This window comes from Podarcis gaigeae, assembly GCF_964106915.1.
Source record: "Podarcis gaigeae genome assembly, chromosome: 2".
Lineage (NCBI taxonomy): Eukaryota > Metazoa > Chordata > Lepidosauria > Squamata > Lacertidae > Podarcis > Podarcis gaigeae.
Window position 1 is genome coordinate 112557105 of NC_139679.1, and position 11657 is coordinate 112568761.

At 43.3% G+C, this 11657-nt stretch overlaps 1 protein-coding gene across 1 annotated transcript in view; it reads left to right on the forward strand.

Annotated features, from left to right (window-relative positions):
* The window catches only part of MPIG6B (megakaryocyte and platelet inhibitory receptor G6b), a 158935-nt gene extending 147932 nt beyond the window's left edge, over positions 1-11003 (forward strand). Inside the window, exons 2-9 of the mRNA XM_083724964.1 lie at positions 63-435; positions 1256-1570; positions 4960-5298; positions 7525-7639; positions 9013-9059; positions 9196-9281; positions 10302-10634; positions 10965-11003. Coding sequence (XP_083581090.1) covers positions 318-435; positions 1256-1570; positions 4960-5298; positions 7525-7639; positions 9013-9059; positions 9196-9281; positions 10302-10436 — 1155 coding nt within the window. The 5' untranslated portion in view covers positions 63-317 and the 3' untranslated portion in view covers positions 10437-10634; positions 10965-11003. The remainder of the gene's footprint in view (positions 1-62; positions 436-1255; positions 1571-4959; positions 5299-7524; positions 7640-9012; positions 9060-9195; positions 9282-10301; positions 10635-10964) is intronic.
* The last annotated feature ends 654 nt before the right edge of the window (positions 11004-11657 follow it).

The following is an 11657-nucleotide window of genomic DNA, read 5'->3' on the forward strand; positions in this document are numbered from 1 at the left end:
TTTTGATCACCCCTCTCCTAAAAGAACAAAACAGACACAAGAAGTCCTGGACTCAGGTCTAGATACAATTTTATCCAGAGCCACCTAGTGGCCAAACAGTATAATTACACTATCCACTCACAGTCTGTTTTGGCAGCCTAGAGTCATGTTTCCTCATAGAGAACCCTCCTCCCTTCCTCTTCCTCTTCCTCATCCTCTCTGCTGTCGAGTTTTGCGGCCTCCCTCTTGCACGTTCTTGCCACAGTTCCTCTTGAGAAGCAGAAGCTGCCGTGCTGCAGAAAGGCACGGTTGGAGAGCCCCCCTCTCCGCTTTCCCCCATGAAGCCCTTTCCTTTCTTAATTCTGGCCGCGACCGCCCTGGCTGTTTTGATGACAGATGCTCGCAGACGTAAGCTGCAAACCCTTCCCAGGAAGAGGCAAGGAAACCTCAAGGCAGGTATGACTTTTTATTATTATTAACTGACAGATTCTTCTGGTTTCTGGTAAAAGTTCCACAACAAAAACAATAAGGCACACAGCTTCTCCCAAAGTATCATGGGAACTGTAGTGCACCCCCTCAAGAAACTATATTTCTCAGAACACTTCCTGTTCCCATGAGTCTTTTTTTAGGGGGGGGCTCATGAGCTTTAAATGTATGGTGTGTACACATTTAAGGCTGCTGGGAATTGTAGTTTGGTAAAGGCTATACTACAGTTCCCAGGATTCTTTCGGTGTGTGGGGGGGATTTGTTTTGAATGTAGTTTAGAGGTTTGGTGTTTATGCAGTCTATGACACCATTCCAATATGATTCATGTTCCCACTCTGTGGGAGTATATTGTATTTAATTATGGGGTATCAGAGTTTTTAGGGGGTTAACCAGGCTGGGATAGCAGGCTTTTTGGTTTTTGAATGTCTGATGTAGATCTTCTCAATTTTGTTGTTCTGTATGGGACAATGACAATAAAGATTTTCGTATCGTATCGAATGACTCCAATGTCGCAATTTCAGGTAAAAAAAATCTGCGGGATTCTGTTTTCAGTTCCATACCCAAGACAGACCCCTGAAACTAGGGATCCCCCTCTCACCGGAATGCAGTCAATAGAGCATGAAACTCTTTGATCTCAGGGTTGTGGGTTCGAGTTCCTCACTAGACTAGACTAGATGGCTCTCTTCCATCTCTACAATTCTATGATTCTCACAAAATATTTCAATGTGATCATTGCCACCTCGTGTTGCTTAGCAGTTTTCCCACTCTCATACAAATTAACTCATGGCAGTGCTTTCAGTGGAGGCTGGAGAAGAGGTCGAAATTCCCTGCCAACTTCAGGGGCCCAAACTGACTTGGTACTGGATTCCGCGGTACCCCATCTGTGCTGGCTTCAGCCATGGAGGCAAGAAGGAAATATTCTCTACAAGTTCGGTTGGAGAAGACCAGGTGCTGCTGGAGCGGTTTCAATCGCGAGCAGAAAAGCAGGGAGAAAAGGGAGAGAGGAACTTGGTCCTCGTCCTCAAAAGCATGAACGACTCGGGCACTTTCTACTGTTCCAACGGCAACAGAAATTCATCAAAGATCTCCGTCTCTGTGGAGCCTGGTAAAAATACTGGGAGGTAGTATAGCAGTGTGGGTGTTGGATTTACATATTGCGTGGCAAGTCCCCCTCCCCCCTTGAGAAATAAAGACACAGGACACAGTATATAAGGTTAATGGGCGGAAAATGGCCACAACTTTATTGATTGCAGGAATTGAGCGGTATTGGCTTAGGCATTGGTCCTATCAGCTAACTGGCTTCAGCCCAATTGCATGAAGACTGGTGAGGGTTTACCACCAGTAGGGGGAGTCCTGCTGATGTACATCAACTAGGATCTCCCCTGGGGTCACCGCTCGGGGGTGTGCCTTAGGCCCACACCTCCATAGGCTTTGGACAGGGCAACGCCCCCCGGAATCCTTTACCAGACTACCCTTTGCTTTGGGGGAAGGTGATGGAACTTCCTCCTGCCCCTCATTTGCATAACAATACCCCTACCAATGCCTAACCGCCAATACCGAGAAGTTGTGACGATTTGCTACGAAGTAGGCGAAAAACCAAATGGCAGGTGCCAATTCGCCAGGTGGAAAAAATTCCTACCAGGCCCCTTGACCATAGCAAGGTCAGAGGAGAAACTAAAGGGCGGGCAGGGAATGGCAGATGAAGGTGATAGACTATATGGGACTGGCAGAAATGACTGGCAGAATCCGAGACCAGGGAAGGGAGACGGCAGAAGAAGAATGGAAGAAATTTAAGGACTATCTTGGGAAATATTGCAAAATTAATGAATGTTAGAATGATGTTGGCTTAGAAATTAAGGGGTTTTCAGCTGTAATGATTAAGTAAAAAGAAAAGAAAGGTTGAAAATTAAATGAAAATCAAGGGAGAGGATTTGTTGAATTAATAATTAGAAAGTGGAATACAAAAAGGGGTGGTATGAGGAGGTCGGGGAAGTAAGCTATAAGAAAATAAGGGAATGAATTTTTACTTGTTTTTAAATAGTTTTTAGTTTTGCATTTTGTTTTTATATCTGTTATTTTTTGTCAAAACAAAAAAAATTCCTTCCAGTAGCACCTTAAAGACCAACTAAGTCAGTTCTTGGTATGAGCTTTCGTGTGCATGCACACTTCTTCAGATACACTATCTGAAGAAGTGTGCATGCACACGAAAGCTCATACCAAGAACTGACTTAGTTGGTCTTTAAGGTGCTACTGGAAGGAATTTTTTTTGTTTTGACTATGGCAGACCAACACGGCTACCTATCTGTAACTGTTATTTTTTGTGTTTGTGTTTTGTTTTTATTATTGGTTTTTTTTGTATAACTTTTGAAATTTCAATAAATATATTTTTTAAAAAACAAAAACTAAAGGGCGGGCAGGGTGGGAAACCTGATCGGCTGGAGAGGCGAAGAGAGGGCGGACCTCGGGTGCACTGGGCATAAATAGCCCTCAGACCTTGTGGGGCGCCGGACTATATTTTGAAGGGGGGGAAATGAACGAATTCCTATGCCCCACAAATAACCCAGAGATGCATTTTAAATAAAAGCACACATTCTACTCATGTAGAAACACCAGGCAGGCCCCACAAATAACCCAGAGATGCATTTTAAATAAAAAGACACATTCTACTCATGTAAAAACACTCTGATTCCCGGACTGTCCGCTGCCTGGATTTAGAAGGCAATTGAGCCGGATCCAGCCCCTGGGCCTTAGTTTGCCTACCAATGAACTATCTGCAGAAACAACTGAAAGGAATGGACTCAGGAGCAGGATTTGAATAAACATTCACAACTTTACTTAACAAATGCCTGAAGAATAACATTGTAATAACATTTTGACAGATAAGGAATAGCAGATTGTATCATTTAATGTAACAAACCAGAGGAGAAGCTGAAGGAAGTCAATGAGAAGAGGGGTGGGAATGTAGAATGTATGTTTGGAAATTATTTTGATATTTGTTGTTAGAAAAGAAAACTAATAAAAATTATATACAAAAAAGGAAAAAGGACAGCTGGACACATAAAGGGCTCCATTACCTTCAGTAGCTTAGGGCCTCATCAAACCTAAATCCGTCCCTGGGTGGAGCTTAGATGCACATAGGCCAAATCCACTTTAAACGCAGTGTTATACCGGTTTAACAGTTAATAATAATAATAATAATAATAATAATAATAATAATAATAATAATTTATTATATATACCCTGCCTATCTGGCTGGGTTTCCCCAGCAACTCTGGCTGGCTCCCAACAGAATATTAAAAAAACGGTAAAAGATCAAACATTAAAAACTTCCCTAAACAGGGCTGCCTCCAAGTGTCTTCTAAAAGTCAGATAGTTGTTTATTTCCTTGACATCTGATGGGAGAGTGTTCCACAGGGCGGGCGCCACCACCAAGAAGGCTTCTCTCAAAGAATCCGGGGAACTGTTACTTGTCAAAGGTGCTGAGGTTTGTTAGGAGACCCCTCCCAGAGCGACAATGACCAGCACCCTGAACCAAAGACAATCCCCAGGATTCCTTTGGGGAAGCCGTAAGTAACCGTTAAAAGTGGAGTAAGCTTTAAATTTGTGGTGTGGATCAAACATGACCTCAGATGATTTCAGACCCTCCAAGTCTCCCTATTTTTCAGGGACAGTCCTGGATTTACAGAAGCCGTCCTGGTTTCTGATTTGATCCCAAAATGTCCCGTTTTTCCTCAGGACATCCCCATTTTCATCACAGAAATGTTGGAGGGTATGGAGTTATGTGACCCGCTGAGCCAAGGAAATAAGTAACTACACAACCTTTGGAAGACATCCGAAGGCAGCCCTGCATGGGGAAGTTTTTATAAAAAAATGTTTAATGTTTAATGTTTTTATATATGTTGGAAGCTGCCCAGAGTTGGCTGGGGCAAAATGAATTATCTGATGTCCAAGGAGGAGAGCAATTTGTAAACCCATCAGAACACTGTGCTGGACAGAGAGATTTGAACCTCTCTGCCCACCCCAGTGTCATGTTAATTTGTTTTCTTTTTCCCAACACTGCCACAATGGGAGCATGGAAGGAAATGCAATCAGGACCTCGAACTGTAGAGTACCGTATTTTTTACTCTATAAGACTCACTTTTTCCCTCCTAAAAAGTAAGAGGAAATGTGTTTGTGTCTTATGTAGCGAATGCAGGCTGCGCAACTATCCTAGAAGCCAGAACAGCAAGAGGGATCGCTGCTTTCACTGTGCAGTGATCCCTCTTGCTGTTCTGGCTTCTGAGATTCAGAATTTTTTTTCCTCTTGTTTTCCTCCTCCAAAAACTAGGTGTGTCTTGTGGTCTGGCGTCTTATAGAGCGAAAAATACGGTAATTGGGATGAAATAACCGTAGTCTCTATTAGAGGTATAGCATAGGAGGAAATCAGGTCACGGGAAGAACTAAAGTTAGCTCCCCAGGCCTTATTGTTTTTATCCATTCGTTCATTTATGTCAGATAAAGAAAATAGAATTCGTGCCAGACCTTCTACCACACCCCCTCGACACCATGGTTCGGTAACCCTCTCCTGTAAACCCTGTAAGGACCGGAGAGGGGATAAATCTGATGGCAACACGAAGATCACATGGACCCAAAATGGCATGCCGGTTTCCAACAATAGTACAGATATCCTGGAATTAAGGAACGTCATAACAATAAAACACTTTTCTAGCCGCTATTATGGTCTCTGGAGCTGTTCTCATCCTGCCTGTCAGAATGGCTACTGTTTGGAAGGCAATTTAGAAAATCCAAGAATGGAGGATGACACACCGTCTGAGCCAAACCCTCATCTGGAAGGTGAGTGTTGAGTTTGGCAAAGGCTTGTAGACATTTCAGCTACGATAAACGGGCCCAGTTCTTCCATATGTGTTCATTCCAAGGTTTCTTCTAACTCCATCACTTAGTCATTCCTTGATGGCTGCAAGCTGAATGTGTGGACCGACTCTCAACTGAGAAGCTTGACCTTTCAGTGTTGATGTGATGTTGTAATAATAATAATAATAATAATTAATAATAATTTATTTATACCCCACCCATCTGGCTGGGTTTCCCCAGACACTCTGGGGGGCTCCCAACAGAATATTAAAAACACAATAAAATATCTAACATTAAAAACTTCCCTAAACAGCACTGCTTTCAGATTCAGATGTCTTCTAAATGTCAGATACTTGTTTATTTCTTTGACATCTGATGGGAGGGCGTTCCACAGGGCGGGTGCCACTACCAAGAAGGCCCTGTGCCTGCTTCCCTGTAACTTTGCTTCTTGCAGGGAGGGAACCATCAGAAGGCCCTTGGAGCTGGACCTCAGAGCCCAGGCTGAACGATGGGGGTGGAGACGCTCCTTCAGGTATACTGGATCGAGGCGGTGTAAGAGACCTATTATTGTATCTTTTATCTGTGATGGCTTATTCATACGTACAAATCACCACCCCATCATACAAGGAACATGCATGTCTGCAACAGCCTATAGATGACAAGGCACCACTTAAAACAAGAAACAAAGACAGGATTTTTGTACCTTAAAGGATACATGATCTTACTGTGTTGTAATAGCTTAGGGCCCTCATATTTATGGGACCAACTCTCCTGCTATGCCCTGCAGCGGAACTTAAAGCCCATGAATAACCATAGTTTACAGGTCCCAGGCCTTAAGGAAGTCAGACTATCCCCCACCAGGGCCAGGGCCTTCTCAGTGATGGCTCTGAACTGGTGGAATGCTCTGTCCCATGAGACCAGGGCCCTGCAGGATTTAACCTCCTTCCGCTGGGCCTGTAAGACAGAGCTATTCTGCCTGGCTTTCAATTTGAACTTAGCCTGATATTTTATTCCCCTTCCTTCCCTCCCCCTCCCCTTTTTATGAAGATTACCCGCTCTGGGATCCCACAGCTAATTCTCCCCTGGTCTCCTCGCTGGCCCAAATAGGACTAATTTAGCCAGCTAGCCCGGGTGATCATCTAATGTTTATTGGATGGATTTCCCCCCTAAATTGATTTTTGAATTCTGAATTTATTGTTATTCACGTTTTATACTGTATTTTATGCTGGTTTTTTGTTGCATCAATTAAGTGTTTTAAATTTGTTGTTAGCTGCCCTGAGCCCAGTTTTCTGAACTGGGAAGGGCAGGGTATAAATAAAAAATATTATTTATTATTATTAATAGGAGCTGCTTTTCCCACCATGGAGATACATTTACAACAGGGGTGGGGGGTGGGGGACGTTGGCCCTCCAGGTATATCTGAACTACAACTCCCATCAGCCTCAGCAAGCATAGCCAATGGCCAGGATTACGGGGAGTTAAAGTTCAGCAACACCCAGAGAACCAAAGACTCCACACACCTCAGAAGTAAGCCGAAGGGTTGTTTTTGCTCAGCTTTGAAAAAGAAATTTTTGATAGGGGATGAAATAATAAAAGCAGATCAGAGATTATTTATGTATGCTACGACTGCCGCCAGAATTTTAGTAGCCCCAAAATGGAAAACTCAGGAAATACCAACATTAGCGGAGTGGCAGACAAAAATGGTTGAATATGTAGAATTAGCAAAACTGACCCACAAGATCCATCACCAAGAGGAATCAAAGTTTAAAAATGAATGGAGTAAATTTGTTGAGCATATAGGTAATAACTGTAGATGTTTAAAGACGGTAGTAGGATTAAAATTAATTTTGTGATGTGTATAGGATGCTATGAAGAATCTGAGAAAAAAGAGAAAATTCAATATGAAAGCCTGTTGGAGGGAGGGAGGGAAGTCCGCACGCGGTAGAGCGTTTAGAAAATAAGTGGACACATGACTGCTGAATTTTAGAGTATTTATTTTGTTTGTCTATGTTAAAGAAAACTCAATAAAAAGCATTTGAAAATAAATAAATAAATCTTTGCATTCGGGAGAAAGGGCAGGTGGGGAGGGGAATTTTTGGGTAGGAGTCCCCTTTGTATGTAAAGCTGCCCCACCCCATCTTCCTCCTGCCCAATGAGGTGTTTGCATTTCTAAGCTAGTTGTCGTTTCCCCCCCCCCCCATGATGTAGGGAATATGGCTGACCCGCGTATAATTGGGGGCTGCGTAGCTGGACTCCTTGCTTTCGTCTTGGTGGGAGCTGTCGTATTCCTCATCTGCAGGAATCGTCGCTCACACAGCATCAGGTACCGAAATTGGGGTGGTTTTTTTATGTATGTCACTTAGACTGGAGTTTCCAGTCCATGCAATCATCCGTTTGTGTCTGCAAAATACTGGCTTCTGAAAGGATTCAATATGTCTCCACGCAAGCATGAAGTTGTAACGTACATTTATATTCTGATACAATCAGACCAACAGCGCCACCTAGAGATGCTGAGGTTTGATACTCCTTAGAAGAACTCCTGAATAGGCAAATATCCTTGGTTTTATTTCTGAATCAACATTCCAAGTTTAATCTTTCTATTTTTGCAATGACCCAAGTGGACTGAAATGGATAGCTTTTATGTAGTTTGTTTCCTGCTGGGCAGGGGGTTGGACTCGATGGCCCTAGTGGTCTCTTCCAACTCTATGATTCTATGATTCTATGTAATGGAAATTTAGCACTAAAGTGGAAGCATTCTCAGAAATCCCAAGATTTTTCCCCTAGTTCACTTACATCAGAGATGGAATTTTTCTCACTATTGGTCCTTGGGCTTGCCAGTCGGAAGGTCGCGGTTCGAATCCCCGTGACGGGGTGAGCTCCCGTTGTTCTGTCCCAGCTCCTGCCAACCTAGCAGTTCGAAAGCATGCCAAAAAGTGCAAGTAGATAAATAGGTACTGCTCCAGCAGGAAGGTCAACAGCGTTTCCATGCGCTGCTCTGGTTTTGCCAGAAGCAGCTTAGTCATCCTGGCCACATGACCTGGAAAAACTGTCTGCGGACAAAGGTCGTCTCCCTTGGCCAGTAAAGTGAGATGAGCGCCGCAACCCCAAAGTCATTCACGGCTGGACTTAACTGTCAGGGGTCCTTTACCTTTACCTTTTAAAATCCAACTCTGTTAAGTGACCAACTTTATCAGTCTCTCAGAGTCCAATAAATATGTGCTCTGTCACCCCAGAACTTTGGTCTCCTTGGAACTTGGGGTCATATCCAATGCTACTCATACATAGAATATACCCATTGAAGGCAATGGACGCAACTGACTTAGGTTTATTGATTTCAATGGGTCCCCTGGATACAAGCCCTGGTCTCCAACCAGATGCTGTGGACTTACACCGTCTCAGGATCTTGGCCATGTCACCACATGCTCTGAAAGCCATGACTTGGCTCAAGCATCTAAAACGTAACCAGCCAATCTTGAACTAGCCTTCCACGAGGCTCTGGAAACAACAGCTGCACAACCAACCCACAAAGTTGGAGCTGTATGGACAGAGTCTCAATTTACCGTGCCTTATCAGAAGTGTGTTGTTGTTGGTGATATAAAATGCCCACTCAAACACAGCACATTTCTCCTGTCCGAATGAACAGTATGAATAGCAAATGCGCAGAAAGCATTTCTCTGTCGTTCTTTTAATCCCCAGTGAGACTACGAAGGGGAAGGAGATGCAAGGGAGCAAGGACCCAGATGGTGAGTTGTAGGGCTTTTGTCCTACTTATGGCTTTTTCTGACGTGGCAATTATTGCATGAGGATGATGGGAGTTGGAGTCCAACACCAGGGCTGTGGGTTCACTCTCCCTGTCTTATGCCCTTCTTTCGATCCCAGGACCAGAAGGATCTTCAAAGAGAAGAGAGGAAACAGAACCTGGAATGGAAGTAGAACCTGGAACGGAAGACCCCACCTACATGGAGGTAACTTCTAATTGGGTAACTTGCCCTGTTCCTGCTGAGGATAAACTGGAGGCCTCTTCCTATTGTTATAGGAGTTGGGGGTTGGTATGGGTAAAAGGCTTAATAAAGACTGGACATAGGAGATCAGGGTTCAAATCCCCGCTAAGTCATGAAGCTCACTGGGTGACCATTTAAAAATAAATAAATAAATAAATAAATAAATAAATAAATAAATAAATATCCAACTTTCCAACCCCCCCCCCAAAAAAAACCCCAAACCACTTCTTGAGGTGGTTTGGCCCCTTTCTACAAATATCTTCCCAATTTCCTCAAAGTCGTTTCTCTTCCATATTCCCCTTCGTACTTTGACAGCGCGCGTGAATTTATCATTAATCGCTGTATCTCACACTTCTTTATATACCATTCCATGGGTCACCTTGAGCCGTTTGGGCCAAGCTCATGCTTTTGGCCTAAATTACCTCACAGGGTTTTTTGGGGGGATGGGAAAGATGCATGTATATGTCACTTGATCTCAGAGGAAAGGCAGGATATTAAATAAATAAATATGGAAAGTTCAGCTTGCAGGCTCCCCACTGGCACCCGGCTGACCCTTGTGGCCAAAAGGATACTGGACAAGATGGGTCTTTGGTCTGATCTAGCCAGGCTGTTCTTAAAACTATTTATTTTTGCCTCGTGGTGAGAGCCACTGTAGTGTAGTGGTTAAGAGCGGTAGACTCATAATCTGGTGAACCGGGTTTGCTTCCCGCTCCTCCACATGCAGCTGCCTTGGGCCAGTCACACTTCTCTGAAGTCTCTCAGCCCCACTCACCTCACAAGAGTGTTTGTTGTGGGGGAGGAAGGGAAAGGAGAATATTAGCCACTTTGAGACTCCTTCGGGTAGGGATAAGGCGGGATATCAAATCCAAACTACTCTTCTTCTTCTTCTTCTTCTTCTTCTTCTTCTTCTTCTTCTTCTTCTTCTTCTTCTTCTTCTTCTTCTTCTCGTGTCTCTTTTTTCTTTCCCTACCCAATGCCATCCAGCAAGCCGATCAAATCGAATACTCAGCTCTAGAGTTCAGAGAGGCTGGAGGGTGCCAGACTAAGATGGATAACAGGACGCCAGCCGTCGTATACGCCGAAATACCCAAGAGCGACTTAACCAAGAGGGTTGGCTAGTTGCTGCTGCTGCTGCGCATCTCAAGGATCGCGAACAGAAACAATTCCTTCCGACAAACTTAGGAATTTCTGCAAATGTTTTAACAGCTCAGGATACCAGGAAAGCTTGATAGGACACCATCTGAAGAAGTATGAGCAGGAAGTGTTAGCAGCTGTGAACTATTGGGGTCAGAGAAGGCGGAAGAGTGGCAGCCGTTTGTAATGAATGTTAGAATGATGTTGGACAGAAATTAAGTGGTTCATTGCTGTAATGTAAAGGTTGAGAAATAAGTTATAATAAGTTATAAGTTATAATAAGTTATAAAAAGGATTTGCTGAGCTAATAATTTGAATTGGAATACAAAAAGGGGAGGTGCGAGGAGGTCTGGGAAATAAGTTAAAAGAAAATAAGCAATTGAAATGTTATCTGTTTTTAATTGTTTTTAGTTGTATTTTTGTTATTTTTTGTTCTTTTTTGTCTTTGTACTATTTTTGAAATACGAATAAATATTCTTTTTTTTTAAAAAAAGAGTGGCAGCCATTTGAAAGGAAATTTCCCGCCTTTGGATTACAAAATATTAGAAACCACACGCACTGCAATACAATTCCATCTCCTGTGACCTTTGATTTTCATTTTATAATACCAGTTTCTCAATATTCCAGCTTGGCACAAAATGGCAGAAGTAATGATAATGATGGTAATCAGTGCTTTCCCCCCTAGAAATATAGAATCATAGAATAGAATCATAGAATCATAGAGTTGGAAGAGACCACAAGGGCCATCGAGTCCAACCCCCTGCCAAGCAGGAAACACCATCAGAGCACTCCTGACATATGGCTGTCAAGCCTCTGCTTAAAGACCTCCAAAGAAGGAGACTCCACCACACTCCTAGGCAGCAAATTCCACTGTCGAACAGCTCTTACTGTCAGGAAGTTCTTCCTAATGTTTAGGTGGAATCTTCTTTCTTGTAGTTTGGATCCATTGCTCCGTGTCCGCTTCTCTGGAGCAGCAGAAAACAACCTTTCTCCCTCCTCTATGTGACATCCTTTTATATATTTGAACATGGCTATAGGTGCCGGTACTCAACATGAAGTTGTTAACAGTAAGTGCCACACTTTTTAGCAACAACAAAAAAAGAGGGTCCGCTATTGCGTACCCTTGACGGGTAAAAGCACTAACAGTAATACAGTGGTACTTCAGGTTAAGAACTTAATTTGTTCTGGAGGTCCGTTCTTAACCTG